The 17,144-nt window shown below is 56.9% G+C and overlaps 1 protein-coding gene across 3 annotated transcripts in view; it reads right to left on the bottom strand.

The window, feature by feature from the left end:
* ITPR3 (inositol 1,4,5-trisphosphate receptor type 3) overlaps positions 1–17,144 on the bottom strand; it is a 275,096-nt gene that overhangs the window by 24,142 nt on the left and 233,810 nt on the right. The window contains exons 1-9 of one of the 3 annotated variants that reach the window (XM_048926316.1): positions 14,389–14,472; positions 13,357–13,781; positions 7,046–7,116; positions 3,624–3,745; positions 1,815–1,901; positions 1,506–1,664; positions 1,284–1,382; positions 1,080–1,163; positions 49–195 (exon numbers count right to left, since the gene is read on the bottom strand). In XM_048926316.1, the coding sequence (XP_048782273.1) occupies positions 49–195; positions 1,080–1,163; positions 1,284–1,382; positions 1,506–1,664; positions 1,815–1,901; positions 3,624–3,745; positions 7,046–7,116; positions 13,357–13,445 (858 nt within the window). In that variant the 5' untranslated portion in view covers positions 13,446–13,781; positions 14,389–14,472. Of the gene's footprint in view, positions 1–48; positions 196–1,079; positions 1,164–1,283; positions 1,383–1,505; positions 1,665–1,814; positions 1,902–3,623; positions 3,746–7,045; positions 7,117–13,356; positions 13,806–14,388; positions 14,473–17,144 lie in introns of those variants that run through there. The other 2 variants (XM_048926317.1, XM_048926319.1) reach the window with 2 other exon arrangements.

The raw sequence follows: 17,144 nt of genomic DNA on the forward strand, positions 1-17,144 counted from the left end.
GGGCAGCCTGCACTATGAAATCTGCCCAGATCCCTCAGCCCCACTCACCTCCACCTCCCAGAGGGCATTGGAGCTGGTGGCTGAGGTGGCCGACTGCCGCAGGGTGGTGCGCAGGAAGACGTGCAGCTTGCCCTTGTACTCATCACAGGTCAGGAACTTCTCCTGCTCGGCGTGGAAGAGCCTCACCACGTCCCCCTGGCACCGGGATGTGACAGTGAGGACACAGAGGCAGCATTTGCTCCGTGCCCCAGGGCTGTGGTTCATCTCCTGCAAGCCAGCTCCTCCTCTGGCCCCACAGCCCTGCGAAGGGGCTGGGATCACCCACATGTGGCCCAGAGCAGGGTGCAGCTCCTGGCTGCAGGGCATTGCCAACTCTTGTAGTCCTACCCATCCTATACCCTCTGAACTGAGGGAAAGCACCTTGCACATGTACAGAGTGGTGGGGACATGGGATATCCTTACTCTGCAATGCCATCACTCTGCTTACTTGTGTAAACTGCTTCTCTCTGTTCCTACTCCCCACTTTGCACCTCTGGAGCGGGCAGAGGCTCCGCTCACCAATGCTGTCATGGCATTCATGCCCCAGCAGGAGGATGCAGAGGAAGCCAGGGATAAGCAGGCGCCTGGGGATGGGGATCTGCAAGGTCCTCACAATCAATATCCATCCAGCTGCTTCCTGGAGGACCTGAACAATAGCTCTGCAGGGAAAATTCCTTTCCCAGGCAGCAGCCAGCCCTGCTGCATGGCTTAACAGCTGAAAGCTGTCCCTGTGGCTAGAAACACTGCTGGCACCATGTGTGCCTCAAATTGTCCTCAAGAGACAACTTAATACAAGAAGGCAGATGGAAACCTGATGCCCTCTGGGGTACCTGCTGACAGTGGGTACTAAAATCCCCAATTCCAGCACACTGTTAGGTGCTCCAAGTGATGAATTCTCCTGCAAATCAAGATCCTCGAGGCATCCTGCCTTTGTCTCACTGCCAAGCAGCTATTTGCATGTCCTGCCTGACAAGGGACCAGCGTGGGGTCCTCTGACCCCCTGGTGTCCCCATGGCCGGTGGCCAACCCTCCTTCCTTACCCCCTTCAACACTTCCTCCATGTGGTCACGGAACTGCATGAAGAGGTTGATTTTCCAGCTGGTGTTACAATTGACCGAGTTCACCTAAGGAGCAAGAGAATGAGGTCATGATCCCAGAGAGGGAAATGAAAAAGAAAGAAGAAAAGGGAAAAGGAAAAAGCAGGCAAGCTCTCCAAGCCAGGCCCTTTGCAGGCAGCCCCATACCTCCTTGCAGCCTGCATTATCAGCGAGCTCATAGTTGCTGGCGTGCAGCGGCTGCCCAGCATTCACGGGGTTCAGGATGACTTTGTCTCCCACAACTACCTGGGAAGCAAAATGGGAACAGGGCACAGAGAATGAGATGGGCACCCGACAGGGAGGTGAGCCCTGGCAGGGCCAACACCAAGAACTCATCTGCTTTGGGGGAATTTCCAGCCCTGCGCTCACATTATCTCCATTGCTCCTCAGCTTCCAGAAGGGTTGGATGAAGAGCCAGGAGCCCTCATTGCCGGTGGCATCCAGCGTCACCCGCATGGCGTTCTTCTCCAGCAGGGCTGGCAGCCGCTTGTTCACCGTCAGGTATTTGTTGCTCTTCATGTGCAGGAGCTGAGGAGGCAACCACCAGCATGAGATCCCAGGCCTGGACCCCAGCAGGGACACGATGAGCCCCTTCCCAGCAGCCACCCAACTTGCAGTCGCTGGTCTGAGTGTTTTCCCACCAAAGCACCGACCAGCACAGCCCAGGGCCACCCATACCTGTATGACGCTGCCATATTTCACCACGTCCCCGTGCACCTTCTTGTTCTCCGTCTCGTTCTGCTTCTGCTCCATCTGGGCTGCATGCTGAATGCCAAAAGGAGAAGAGCTCATCATGGTCACAGCCTCCTGTCCCTGGTGTGAACCCTGGGGAACCACCTGCACCCCGAGATATAGGAAGTGCAGGGGACACCTCCTGCTGTCCCCCAGGACCACCATCCAGAGCCATAAGATGGTTCTCAGCATCTGAGGGCTGAGCCCAGCACCTTGCTGTGGCCCTGCACAGCCACATGAAGCCTATGCAAGCTTTAAAATTTGGACAAGCTTCTCCAGAATTCCCCAATATGGGGCAGCATCCCAAAGGGACCTGGGGATGAGCGATGCTTCCACCCAGCAGGGCTGCTGGTACCAGAGACTCCTGGCAGCACCCCAACAAGCATGCAAAAAAAGAAAGCTCCAAGTAGGCAGAGCCATTCCTGGAGCTGGTGGCAGGTCTGTGCCTGCCTTGGTGGATGTGGAGGGGTCCATGCTGGCCAAAACACCCAAGAACTATTGTAATTGCTTGGCCCTGCTTGCAGCAGGCTGAGCCCACCAGCCACTCTCCAAACCACAGGTATTTTCCATGGCAGCTTTGGCAGTGGAAGGGGAGCTGTCAGCATGCACAGAGCAAGGCAGGAATCTGTTTCTGGGGACACAAGGGTGCAGCATCAGCCCTATGCACCTGGGATGGGAAACCACAGTGAGGGATGGGGCTGGGGAAGCATCCATTCCTGTCCATCCTGCTGCAGTCTGCACCCTGCAGGAGGATGGGGTGGGTGTTCTACAAGGACAAATTCTTTTCTCACTGAGTGGGAATGAGCTGCCCTGAGTCTGTAAGGCAGTCTGTCCATGTGGGGACAGAGGCATCAGGGATACGCACTGGGGTTGGCAGCCCCAGAAGCGTCAGGAGAAGGACAAAAGCCTCCATGGAGCTCAAGCCTGCACAGCAGCACAGGTAGCACCTTGCTGAGCCCAAAGCGCAGCACCAGGAGCAGTGGGATGGAGCGAGGAAATCACAGGACCTCTTGAAGACAAATCCAAAGCAAGGTTCAATCAATCAAGCTCAGAAATGAGCCTCTCCGTCCAGCCATGGCCAGTGCAGCTGCCAACATGACAGGCCCAGCAGAGCAGGGATCTGTGTAGCTGTGTGCATGGCAGTGCTGACCCTGTCTTGGTGCCTCCAGCCCTGGCCGGATGCTGCCTCAGCCCTCACTCAGCAAAGGCAAAACTGGGGGAGCACAGAGGCCCGGCTCGGAGCCCAACGAGATGACTTAATGAATCCTGCCTGAGCTTTACTTCTATGAATCATCCTCAGGGCCTCGCCAGCTGTCTGAGGAGATTATGCAATGTTTAAAATGGGCCTTTTCCAAACCTTATGGAAGTCAACAGGAGCCTTTCGCTTCCCCAGCCCTTTGGAGCAGGTCCTGCTCGTAGCAGCTCCCCCCTGTTCCTCTGCTATGGGGCTGAGACAGCACAGGGCTGGGCATGGCCAGACAGATGCCATCCCTCAGCCCAGCATCTCCTCCTCCCCACAGCTCAGTCCCTCTGTGCAGCTCTGCCCTGGGACAAAGATCCACAGCAAGAAGAGGGCAGTGGGACAGCAGACGGACATCTGAATACAGCAAAACCCAGATGGTCCTGGCTGGCCATGCAGCTTTCCAGGAAGCAAAACACCAGGGGGTTTGCACGGTGAGAGGTTTGGAGGCCGACCTCTGCCCAGGGACTGCTCACAACTGGATCCCAATGCTGGTAGCCATGAGCTCCGCTCACCTGGAGCTTCTGCAGCAGCACCACGTCTGCGATCTTCTCCTTATCCTGCTTGGTCTGCTTGGCCTTCCAGTACTGCTTCTGGGCGGAGTAGCGGTTCATGGGGCACACTTTGAAGAGGCAATCTGGGAGGAGAGGAAGGCGAGCATCAGCTGCATGGCCTCACAGGGTCCTCCATGGGACCAGGGAGGAGCAGCACTGCTCCAGGCACTGCTCCCATCCCTGCAGTGCTCTCCATTCCCCCAGCAACAAGGCAGGCTGGCAGAGGGTCACACTGCCCACACATGAGCTGCAGATCAGAGAAAAGTGAAATTCAGCAGTGACTCCACTTCTTGGAGCAGCAATAAAAGCGTTCCCATCGGAAACAGCCTTGTAATTCGGGGAGGAAAGCTTCATGGGGAGAAAATGTATTGATGAGGCACAGCTGGGCTGCACAAGGAGCAGATCCTGCTGGGAGGAGGAGCGCAGGCTGCAGGACTGGGATAGGAGCAGGCCATCCCACAGCCCTGATGTCCCACGTCCCTGCAGGATGCTGTTCCCATGGTGAAGGGCCACCAGGACACACCAGCTCCACAACAGTCCTGTGACTGCTCACAGCTCAGTGGGCAGTGCTGGAAGCTCCAACCAAGGGCTTCACAAATTGGTGCTGCAAACAGCTGCAGGCCCACCCTAAAAGAGACGGTTGGGTGATGCAGAGACACGGGTCTGGGTCCTCCCAAACGCTGGCAGTGTGGATGGAACCTGCAGAGTGCTCCAGTTTGGATGCTTTTCCCCACCATGCTGTGGTCAGGACAGACGTCCAGGACCAGGCTTTGTGAATCAAAGCACAGAGCAGCTCTCTGTGGAAATCAGGAGACTGCAGCTGCACTGTGAGCCCCGATTCGGGTTGGAAGCTGTGTGGGGATGGGGGCAGGAAGGGACCCTCAGCCTGGGTCATCCGAATTACGCCTGAAATAGCAGTGCAGAAACTTCAGACACAAAAGGAAAAATCACTTCCATCTCTGGCCCCGCTCCCGGCCTGCTGGCAAGCACGTATTTATTTACCTGGGAGTGACGAACAAACAAGCCCAGAGCACAGTTCTCACCGGCTCGGGATGCTGGTGAGAAGCCAAGTTTCACATTTCATTTTACAGGTCTGTTTGCTAATGGCATGTCCTGTGCCAAGGAGGCTTTGTGATGCTGGGCTTCTAATCGGGGACTCAGCACAGCTGCTGCAATGCCTGGCTGCATTCTCCCACTGCCTCCCAGCAGCACCACAGGGCCACCTGCAGCACCTTGAGTTGTTTTCATTAAATTGCTAATTAGGTTGCAAAAGGACCTGGTGCAAAAGAGAAACTGAGCAGGGAGGGAAGAGATCTAACGTAGCTATTAAGAGATAGAAGCAAATCAAACCCCTGGCTGCTTGCACTCCCTGCCTGCGGAGCTGCTCGACCTCCCTGTCCCTTAGCAATGTGTTGCAAGGAGGGAAACTGAGGCACGGAGTTGGCTGCACAGAGGAAAGCTCCAAAGAAATTCTTGTTGGAATTTGGAGTTTTGGGACCCTGAAACTGAGTGCCAAGGATCTTTTTCAAGATGGATGGTGGGCTTAAATCCTGCTGAGTGCAGGACTGAGACATGCTATTTGCTTCTTCCTGATGTACCAGAATGTAAGGCTGGGGAAGAAAACAGCAATGAAAGGCTCCTCAGCGGGCTTGGACATTTCCAAAAACCGTGTAGGTCTGTAGGAGAAAGGCCCCATGCCCTTCACCATGCCCCAAACCCACTGAGCAGCGTGGGAGCTGAGCTGGGAAGGGCAGGGTCCAGCCGCAGGACATGGGGACGGCAACAGCCCATTGCAGCCCTCTTAAACCTCTTGCTGCTGCAGCAGGGAAACTGCACCAGCCAGTTGTTTTTACCTCCCTCGCAGTGATAGCTATTGAGAAGGCAAACCGCTCGCTTTCCGGCCATTAAAACAAGCAGCTGGATATCCTGATAGGGTTTGCATGGAGCAGGGCTGAACCCAGAGCAGACCTGAGTCTGGAAAAGAGATTCAGCACCCACCCACATCCAGGAAGGGAGACGCTGTGGCTGCTGGGACCAGGGGAAGGACTGGGGGTTTGTCATGGCTCCCGGCTCTTCCCAGGTGAAAGTCCATCAAGAACAGAGAAGCTGTGGGGCGTGTCAGGGCTGTGGGGCTGGCAGATGTCCTGGGAGCTGGCTCCATGCACAGAGGAGGGGCAAATAGTCCTATGGAGAGGGAGGTCACTGCTCGGCAGAGGGGACAGCACCGGCAGGGCGCTCCGCTGTAGGAAGGTAAAGACGCCCGCGGAAGGGGCTGGGGCAGGATGCAGGGTGGGTAACCAATATTTAAAGAGCTGCTTCTTTTTGAGAAAGAGGGTCTGAAATTATGGTACCTGGTGTAAAATGAATGGCTGCCATAAACCAAACCCCAATCCAGCAGCGTGAGCACTGGCTTGGGGGGTTTCTCAGTGCACAGCAATGTTTCATCCCCTATCTGCCACGCCATCCGCAGGGCGCTCTGGGCACACAGCTCATCCAAGATGCTCTTTGGGACACAACCTTTCTCCTGTGTTTCGCATGGGGCAGCCAGGCACAAGCATAGCAGTTCCCAGGTAGATGCAGCACTCGGTGCAGCAGTTTGCTCCCTGCACAGCCCCAGGGTCACACTGCATCACCACTCAGCCCCAGGGCTTGCAAAGCTGGGGAGGCAGGAGCTGCTCCCTCCAGCAGCCTGTCTTAGCTTCCCATCTGTCCCAGCCCTCCACTGACTCATTCCTTTTCCACCTGGACTGGCCATCACAGCCCACTCCTGCTCAGGGTTGCCAGCACAGGAAGCAGTGAGCACAGCCCCAAGGAGACAGCCCAAAACGTGACCACTGAGGATGGGGAGGGATTCACCATCTCGCCTTGCATGCCTTGTAAAAGAGCGGCTTAATCCCTTGGCTCACTCTGAGGTGCAGCCAAGCACAGCAGATATAATTAGTACTGAGTGAGAACAGACCTGCCTTGCAATAGTTTGTCTGTTTCAACTGCAACTCTCTCTGTTCCCTCCTGGGCCCTTTCTTCCCTCTCTGTCCCCTGCTCGCAGCCAGGTGATGCTGCCAACATCCTTAAGGATGTGTTTAGGCACAGTCAAACCCACCTTTGCAGAGGACAGCCTCCAGCCACCTCTGCTCTTTAGGGCTGTGGGGTCCCAACGACCATCCTACTTGGGAGCAGCTCCAAGAGAAGCATAAACGCTCCCAGAAGCAAAGAGAGGATGGTTAGTGGTTTGGCCAAGTGGTGGCCTACAGAAGCTGCCTGAAGTCCTTTGCAAGCAGCACCTCCCAGCTTTGGCAAGCTGGGGCTGCAGTCCCCATCCCTGGCATGGATGCTCAGTTGTTCCCAAGCAGTGACAGGACTGCCCCAACCTGGCCCCATCTCACCTCGAAACTTCTTGGGAGGGTTGTCCAGGTCCCCAGCTGCCGGCTCCACCACACACCGGTCATCCACCAGCCTGCAGGACAGAGCATGGAGCAGAGCTTGAGAAGAGGCAGCAGCAAGGTTCGAGCAAGCAAAGCAGCAAACACGCATTGGCTCCAAAGCATCCAAACTCATGTCTTCTGTGTTCTACCCCTTTGCACTCTACCAATATTCAGCACGATGCTCAGCTCCAGCAGCCATTCCTCGGCGCCTGCCTTGAATGCATCTCATTGCTCCTTGTTCACCACTGCCCCCCAGGTGATACTGATGGGTTTTTCCTTATGGCCCCTTTGGGCAAACACAGCAGCACAGCACTGAGCTGCGTCCTGGGGCCTTTGCTCAGCGATCCATACTGGAGGCTCTGACACCCTCACTCTGCAGGAGTGGGTCCTGCTGTGCCCAGCAGAGCCAAATTTGCCTTGGGGTGAGGGCACTGTGCACAAGCAGGCTGCTGCCTGGGCCAGGGGTGGGGATGCTGCCCACAGCTTCGTGCTGCCATCAGTCTGGAAATCTGTGATGAGTTCAGCTTTCAGATAATGGTTCTCCTTTCTCAGCTGGGAGCTAACCCTATGGATGCACACGCTGCAAACTGCTGCAGGAGGTGGCACAGCCCCTGAAATTATTATTATCTGATTGGAGGTGCTGGCTCTACCCATCAGACACAAAGAGCTCTGTGCTTCCTCCCTGCCACCCTCCTCATTTCCCCAGACTCCTGCAGGCTCAGCTTTGCACACTGAGGACCTTCCCTGTAACTTCAGGACATCGCTGCAACATCACTGAGACCAGCAAAGCCCAGGCAGACACCAGGCATCCCTCTGCTTGGCCCCAGAGGCCCGAGGGCCAGCAGACGTCGGGTTCTGCAGGAGGTTGAGGCTTTCAAGGGAGCACACTGCAGTGGTGGGACAGGCTGGACCCGCTCGTCTGCTTTCTGCCAACCCCTGGGAAGTAAGGCAAGGAGAGAAACCGCGCTGTGCCTGGGGTGAGGAAATGAGCAGCGTGCCCCCACCTGAGTCTGGGCTGCTGGGAAGGGTGCAGGAATGCAGCAACTACGCAATCAGGGGGGAATGCAGAGCTGGGGACAGGACAGGTGCAGTGGGCATGTGGCACCGCACTGCCCTGGGGACTTGATGCAGCCAACAAACACAGCAAAGTGCAGCTGGAGCTGAGCATGTCGTGCTGCAGAGGGCTTGCAACAAGAAAAATCCCACTTGCAGCTCCAGCTGCTCTCTGGAGGAGGGGAAAATTCCTCTCCTTCGCTCGGCAGAGAGGAATTTGGCCTCAGCGCTGATGGATTGGGACCCCAGGGACCCTGGTGCTGCTGCGTCCTTGGCAGTGGAGCTGGAGAAGCAGCCAATGTCCCAATGCACGGCCCAGAGCACAGCGGGACCTCTGCTTTCACCTTCTATTAGGACCCCAAAATGCAGCCAGGCCTTGTGCTGCAGCACTGGGCGTCGTGGGGCTGCCAGGAGAGAGGTTTGATGAAGCTGCAGCTTCTGGGGCTCGTGGGGGATTCAATTTAGCTTTCAAGTAAAGAAAGAAAATCAATCTCTCGAATATTTTTGGTGGCAGCAGCAGTTTAATAACTATGAGAAAAGATCCAGATTTTGGACAATCAAAACGCATGAGGTTTTGATAAGCGGACATGGGGTGTTTTGCTAGGCAGGGTTTGGCTCACACTTGTGGTGGGGCGCTGGGCTCCCCAGCTGGCCCCTTGCTTCCACAACAACTGGGAAGGAGCTGGGACTGTCCCCATGCTGCTGTGGGCATCTGGGACAGCGAGAAGGGTGGCAAAGAGGGGACAAACCCTCTCACGTATCTCACTGCGCAGGAGATATGCAAAGCCTCAGCCCAGCCCGATGCCAGCTGCAGGCTCTTTTGGTTTCTATTACTCTGCAGTGCTGCCTGGCACACATACTGCCTGAGTCAAATGAGAGCTACGTAGTGCAGCAACAGCTCTCAGTGAGTGCCTGATTCAATTCCACCACCCCCTACAGGAGCAGAAGGGTGCCTTCATTTTTGCTCTTTAAAAAAACATTCAATATCTAAGTTCTCCACCATGTCTAAAGGTCTCCAAGGAAGCATCTGACCCACGCAGCCCATTTTCAACACAGGAGCTTTCTACAGGTGCCAGCTCCATCTCCTGCAGCTTCTGCACCAAGTGCCACCACTGTGCCACGCAGCAGTGCAGACAGCGACCTGCCAAGCTGCAAGTCTTAATTAGTCAATGACCTCAGAGCAGTTTCTGTGTCTTTAATGCTGCAATTACACACTCTGCAGGAATGCAAAGTATTATTTTTCTTTAAGTGATACTCCGGACTAGCATTATTCAGTTAAGAATTGCTGAAAGCAGAAAGGATCCTGACACGGTGGACATGAGTCACCTGGGTTGCTGCTGGGGCTGGGACGTGCTTCCCCCAGCGCCACGCAGAGCTCCCTGTGCTATCAGAACAGTGGGGCTGCTGGCTTTCATTTCCCAGGTGCTAATGAGAGAATGCCATCGGTGTCTGATCCCCTGGAGGAAGACATTGTAGGCTGAGGGCACTGCTGCAAACCTTGTGCTTTGCAGCTTCGAGGCACCCTGGGATGTGATCCTGCAGCCCTGCATGCTGCTGCCCGCAGCGCGTGCGAGCATCTGGTTAGCTTTAAGCCCTGCAGCAGTTCCAGCAGGGCTTTCTGCATGCTTCCAAACCGAGCACAAAGTGATTCCTTGGCCTCCAGCCAGCACGAGGCAGAGCCTTTTGCTGGAGGTCAGGGGAAGCAGCTCTTCCAGCACTGCAATCTGCGGCTGCTGGACACTCCTGACACCCCCGGGGACAGCGGCCGGCTGGGGCTGTCCTGGAGGAGAGGAAGAGGAGGAGAGCAGAGCTTGCCACCAGGCACAGGGCTGGGTCAGCCTCTCAGGCTTGGGATGGGCACAATGCCCACGGGGCAGCCATCCTGGCAGTGCAAATGAAGCAAAAGTAAAGCAAGTGAGCCACAAAAATGCAGCCTTGCCCCCGCTGTCCCAGCACCACAAGGATGCTGCTGTTGGCTTGGCGAGTGTCTCCTCCCCATGTCCTGACCCAGTGTGGCTGCAGTTGCCCTTTCACCAGCTGTGTTTCCCTCAGCTGCTCCACCCTGTACATCCACCTGCAATTGCAATTACAGCTATCAAAGGTGTTGTTTTATGCTAAACAGCCAACTGCCATCCGGGCGGGTTTGCCACCTCTGCCAGTCCCTGAGCTCCTGGGATGGCAGGGACAGGGCAGCTCAATCCTGAGCAGCATCTCACTGCTCCTGGTTGGCTCCTGCCATTCAGTGCTGGCCCAGCAGGGACACAAACCGAGATGGGGACATTGCTGGCTGTGGTTTTCCCAGGGCACACAGCATCACCACATCCACCAATGGAGCAGGAACCAAAGCAAGGTCTCCCAGCCCTCCCCCCTGCATGGCACTGGTTTGCTTGGTATAGATGATGCCCACAGAGCACTCCACCACAGCAGCTGCATCCCCATTCCAGACCCAGTTCCAAAACTTCCTGCTCCCTTAGCACAAAGTCCCCAGGAGGTACCTGTGATTTCCTCTGAGCACAAAGCTGTTGTTTCCTCAGACACGCTCAACCTGCAGCAGCGAAGCCTGGGCAGCCCTGCAGAGCCCTTCCCTGCCTCAAAGCAAGCTGTCCCACTGCCCCCAGCTCTGCAAAACGAACGTGTTGCTCCCAGGGCACTGAACCAAGGGATGCAACCTCAATCAGCTCCTGCCCCGTGCTTCTCAAATAGCCTCCTCCTGTTTGTTCCGTCTTCAACATCTGAGCATGTTTGGGTATTTTGGCTCTGCGTTCCCCCATCTTGCTGTGAGCACACAAGCACTCCCCACCCTGCAGTGTGATGTTTTTCCTCCTTCAGAGCAAACACCCACTGCGGGTGCGGGAGGAGTGCTTTGTGCCCCCACTGTGAGTGGGGCTGGGAGCAGAGGTGAAGGTCAGCCGGGGAGCTGCTCCTGCCCCAACCACTCCAGCAAGTCCCCCTGGATGCGTGGAGAAAGGAAACCACTTCAACAAAACTTAAGGCTTAGTGTTGATAAGCAGCCTGGTTCTGCTTCCCTGCTGCTTTCCAGAGCATCCCACTGACAATGAGAAGCAGGGCTGCTGGCTCCCAATATCCCCCCCTGCCAGGGTACCATCATGGCTCAAAAGGCTGCTAAGAGCCTGGTGAGATCCCACAGATGGTGGGACTGAGTAGTGAGCAGCCTCATGTGCTGGCTGGTCCCATTCTGCAGCAGGGCATTGCCCTGGACTGGTGACAAAAGACTCTCCCACTCACTGCTTCTGACCAGAACCAGCAAAACACTGGGCTTACTGGCCTTAATGCAAGGCACGGGCTGCAGAGATAGATACTGCTTCAGACCGAGTGTTTTGCAGCCATATCCATCCAAGAAGAGCTTGTGGTGGCTCCAAACACTGCTGCATCCCAAACGCAGACAGAGCCCTGTGCATCCTGTAGCAGCACCTGCAAGCACCACTGGGTTTGTATTTAGGTGCCATTTAGACCCACATCATCCAAGAAACCCCAAAGAAATGCACTTGGGAAGAGTTCACCTCCCCACCAGGCTGCTGGCACAGGGAAGCCCCAGCACCAGAACATTGGGTGCACGCCCTAACAAAGCACCTGGAAACTCTACATCATCCCATAAAGATCCCACTACAGACTCCCCCACCCCAAAACCTCTGCCATAGGGGAGGAAAGATGGAGGGAGCCCTTCTGGCAGGATGCTCAGCCGGGCACGCAGCACCCAGCTGGGGCTGGCAGAGCTATTTGCCTTGCAAATGAACCAAATAAGGTCCCAAGCAGGCAGCAGCAGGGTTGGGGAGAAGCACTCTCAGTGAGTCACCCAGTCCATTATCGCAGGAGTGATTTAAGGTGCGGTTGGGTCTCCCAAGTCATGGGGCAAACAGGAAAACAGAGGGTGGGAAATAAACCAGAGAAAACAGAGCCCTGGGAAAAGCGGGTCCAGCACAAGCCACAGAGGGGCCTGGGAGCACAGCCTGCCTTCCAGATGTGTGTAAGCAGGACTAGAGAAGCACCCTGCAGAAAAGTGAGCCAGAGCTACAAAGGGATTGGAGCCTGAAAGTATCTCAACATCTCTTTGTTTGGCTCCTTGCAAGCCATTGGGACATGCTGCGTGGGCTAATAACCAGTGCTGGCTCTGCTGGAGCTCCTCCACCTCCAATCTCACCACCAGGATGGGAAGGCGCTGAGCACCGAGCACACAGACCCCACCACAGAGACCAACCCCAACAGGACCCCGGGCTGAGGGCTGAGCACAGCGCTGCTGCATCCCACACCCGACGTCAGCACCGCACACAGCTGCACGCACAGGGTTTTGTGCCTGCGCCCACCAGCACAGCTTTGGGCAGCCTCCTGCTGCTGGCCAGGGCATGGCTCCAACGGGCATCATCCGAGAGGCTGTGTGTGCCCCACAGTGGGTGTGTGTACACGTGTAGGCGACGTATGAACGTCTCCAGTTCTACACAGGCATGTGGGAGCAAGTGCATTCAGCACAGATTATAGAGCCGGGCAGCTCCTGCCCCAGGAATCCCATCCAAGTCAGCATTCCTGCCTGATCTCAGCCTCTCCTACATGTACTGTGGGGCAAGTACTAGCACAGACTCACGTCCTAGAAGCAGCATCAGGCTTGGTGCTCAGGGATGCAGGAGAGGTTTGGGTCCCTGCTATGTGCAGCCCAGGGGTTTTGCCCCAGTGTTATTTTAACACGAAAGCAGCAGGGACAAGGGACAGGTCCCTGAGGTCGGGTTGCAAGATCCCCTTCTGTTCTAGCGTGCCTGGGGGCTGCAAGGAGACAGCTCTGCCGTGCTCTGCTCCCCCCAGCCCCCAGCCCTCGAGATGAGCAGCAAATTCATCATTGCCTGGTGCCAGGACGGCAGCCTGTGGCCACACAAGGCCAGGCTGGGAACCCTCCTTCTGCCATCCGCACCAAACCATCCCGATCAGCCTTATGCACAGCCCCACGGACCCTCCTGCTGTTCGAGCCCACCTTAACCCTCTAAAGATGGGAAAACAACTTCTGCCAACGGCTGCTGTGAGCTGCAGGGCCAAATCACGCCCTAACAGCAACCAACAAAGGCAAAGGGGATTCCATATCCTGCCCTCCCCTCGTCCAACACCGGTAAAGGGGTTTCAATCCCTTCTTCCCACCCAGTCCAGCCTCGGCACTGCCTTCCCTTCCCCGTTCCCCCCAGAAGCAAACCCACAGTGCCGGGACAGGGCTCACTCACCCCAAAGTGCTGATGAAACCATTGACGGAGCCCTCGGCGTACAGGGAGACGATGTCCCCGATGTGCAGGAAACTCGACATCTCATTCATGGTTGCCCTCGAGTCGGCACCGCGTCTCTTCTTCCCGACGTCACCTCCCCGGGCACGAATGCACCATGGAGCAAGCGGGGCTCAGGATCGTGCCCGGGGGCTCTCCCAGCCCGGCTCTCGCCCTCTGCCCCTCGCCCGTTCCCTGCGAGCAGCGGAGGGGAGCGGGACGCTCTCGCTCAACTTTTACATGTGCCGCGCAGGACTCGAGCCAAAGGAGCCGGGCAGCGGAGGGAGGAGGAGGAGGAGGAAGAGGAGTGTGGGAGGAAGAGGCTCAAGAAGAGCACTGCATAAGATCTGTCCGGCTGTCCGTGCCTCCGTCTCCCCACAGCTTTCTACCTGCAGCCAATAGAGAGCAATCAGGAAGTCCTGCTCGAAAAAGCATGCAAATATTTTTGGCCTGGGAGGAGAACCGGAGCGGCACGGCGAGGGGGGGGGGGGGGCGTTGGTACCCAAAATGAGGCCCCACCCTCTGCTCCCCGCCTCCCAGCTTAGGGGAGCGTGGGCTTGGAGGGGATGGAGGGGGTCGGCACCCCACTGCCGCCGGTCTCCGTGTCGCCGAGCTGGGGACGTGGGGCTCTCGGCAGCCAGGCGGAAGCGCTCTGAGCGTTGCCCGCACCCACCCTGTGCTCACCCCGCCGTGCCGCTCCCGGGGTGCAGAGTTCCCCCCCCCCCTCCTCCCCCTCCGCTCAGCCCCGCTACGGGCTGCGGTTCTCCATCCCGGGCCGGGCTGGGGGGCTGTTTGGAGATGGGGGCCCGCGGGGTGTTGCACAAAAGCGGAGAAAGGCAGCAATGCTCAGGGGAGGAGGCGGCTGCACTTTGCATCCACCGTCGAACTAAGCGCCTGGTGTAGCTGGGATGCGCCCGCTGCCCCCCGACCCATCGTGCCCTCCTGCCCCGCTGCTGTGACCGCCCAGCCCCCCCCCCTCCCAGCCCCATTTCTGACCCCCAGGACCAGCACACGCAGCCTCCAGCCTCGCTCCTAAGGCACAAAGCCGCCTTTGGGGCAGCGCTCCCCCCGAGGTGCAGCACAGCTGTCCCGCACCACCAGCGGAGCCAGGGAAAGCCTCAGGTGAGGACAGGCCGGCTCTGGCTGGATTTTTCTCCCCCAGGCAAGTGCTTGTGGCAGGAAAATCCCTGAAGCCCAGCTGCCAGCAAGCCAGCCCCGTGCTGGAGCAGCTGCACCTCCTGCCACCTCTCCATCCCCCTTCCACCATCAACAAAACCTCCCCTTGTGCAATGCACGAGCTTTCCCCCTTCACCCCCAACTACCAGCCCCGTTCATTATGCCCACCCCCCTCATCTCCACCGGTAGCTGAGAGCAGGAAGGACCATCCCTCCCCCTCGGTCCCCAAAGCCCCCCTTGGTGCCTGCAGCCCATCACCCAATGCACCAGGCTGGGTGAGCAGCTCTGGGCTCCCCGTATAACATCAGTGGAAAAGGAGCATGTCCTCAGAACATCTTCTGGACAGCACAGCTGCCCTAGTTCTACACTTTAATTAAAACTTGACTGCTGTAAAAACAATATTGGAAGGAGAAGGAAAAAAGAACATGATGCATTTTCCTCGTTTATTTCTCTTGTCCTCTTTTTTTTTTTTTTTTTTTCCACAAACAAGCACGCAGGTTTCAGGAGCCTAAACCTTGCCCTAAATAGTGGATTTTATTTTTTTCCACAAGGAAACGGACAGGTCCCCTGGCAGAACAAAGGGGAAAAAAAATTAGTGCAATTCCTCTGGGGGAGATGCGAATCCAGGTCCATCAGGATTAGCTGCGTTTTCAGCACAGGACAAATTTAGAAGCCTTTATCTCAGGGCAACAGAGGGGGAAAAAAGAAGATCATAAGAAAAAAAAAGTGCCGCTGCTAAAAGCAAATGAAGGTTTCAAAACAGGAGCTCAAAGAAAGCCCCAGTGGAATCAGAGGCCCAAACTGTGCACAAATCAGCCGCTCTGATCAAAGGCACAACACACAGCATCTCGGCCAGCAGCGCTGTGCACCCATCCGTGCACACCACATCCTCGCTGGGCACCTCCTCTGCAGGCTCCCGGTGCGCTCATCCTTCCCAGGGGGCTGCTTGTGTTTGTTGAGCACCAAGCGATGAAATCACTAGGAGACGCCAAAAGCTCCTTTGCACTGAACACAAGTTGTGCCTGGCCTGCTTTCTCCTGTCCAGAAGAACACGAGCAGCAAGTCGCAGCCTCTTGCGTTCTCCTTTGCATCTCCTGCTCTGGACCAAACATCTCCAACCAACTCCACCGAGGACAGAGAATAGAAAGCATTTTAGTGGTGCGTCCCTGCCCCGCCACGCAGCCACAACCGCAATGCTGACAAGCTCCTGTGTCCCCTCAGCCCGGTCCCTGGGCTGCTCCCAGCCCGTGCGATGCTCTGCACAGCACAGCCTCAGGTGAGCGGCGCAGCCCCGGCCTTGGGGATGCTCGCAGGCACACACACACTGGGTGGCCGCCTCGCTCCCCACACAGCCCAGGTCCCGGGGAGATAGAGGAGTTAAAAATAAGAGCGTTTCCTTCCTTACCCCCTACTTTAGGCCAAGCGATAAATAAAAACTGGGAGTTTCTGCCTCCCGGAGAGGAAGCGGCTGCGGAGAGGCGGCCGGTGAGTCAGTGCTGCAGCAGCCACCCCTCTCCCAGGCACAGCCTTCATCCCTGGCGGGGCTGAAACCACATTCCTTTCCCATGCTGAAATTGTTCCTTTTGCAGGCAGCTGCTCCAATTGAGGGGCCACATCCCTCCCCCGGCCCTCACTGTCCTGTCCACACGATGCTCCTTTGGCAGAGGTTCCCCTGCAACTACATCTCCTGCTACTCTCCCTGTGATGGCCCTGGGCTGCCGGGCTCCACAGTGAGTGCTCCCAACACTGCAGTGCACTGTGGAGTGGGATTGGCTACACAAACATCCAAAAAGCCCTCCAGAGCCCAACTGGAACTCTTGGCTGGGCAGGGGCTGAGGGAGCAGGTACAGCACTGAGAGTGGGATGGGGATGCTGGGCATTTGGAGCTGGGGAGTCTGATGGGTTGTGGTATCCAAACAGCATCCCCATGCCCTGCCGGGTCCCCAGCTAGTGTTGGCACTGGGAGTCCCAGATCAAGGTTGGGAGTGCAAGGGTGAAGCTGCATGCAGATGGGAGGAGAAAAATATCTGTAGCCTCCTTTGTTCATGGAGGAGGAAGGGAGACACTCGGGCCCTTGTGTGCATTGCAGGAAGGCTCTGCTGGCAGCCATAGAGAACAGGGGAACTCTTTGCCTAGGAGGAGGGTTTGCCCCCCGTGTCAGCGTGCTCTGGGCACACTCTGACCCCAGTGCTGCCCGTGGATGCAGCACAGAGGCTGCCTGGGCTCTGCCTGCCCTCCACACCCCTGTGTGCTCCTCCTGATTCAGCACCCTGCAGTGAGCAGGCAGGACAGCACTGACTGCTCAAATCCCAAGTGCAAATCCCAAACCTCCCCACCAGCAGCCGTCTGAAAGGCAACCCAAGGTCTTCGGGGCTGGGATGAGCCCCCCGTGGGTGACTTAATTAATGGGAGCAGATGAAAGACAGCCCCCTCCCGCCCGTCCCATCTGTACCTCCCCAGCAGCCCCACAGGAGCAGCCACGCTCCCCCAGAATAGCTCTCAGACATCATGACTTTGGCCCACATCCTCAAAGGTGTCAAGGCTTTAGGTTATGCTCACAAACCCCACACACTGCA

The sequence above is a fragment of the Lagopus muta genome, chromosome 24 (genome assembly GCF_023343835.1).
Source record: "Lagopus muta isolate bLagMut1 chromosome 24, bLagMut1 primary, whole genome shotgun sequence".
Classification (NCBI taxonomy): domain Eukaryota; kingdom Metazoa; phylum Chordata; class Aves; order Galliformes; family Phasianidae; genus Lagopus; species Lagopus muta.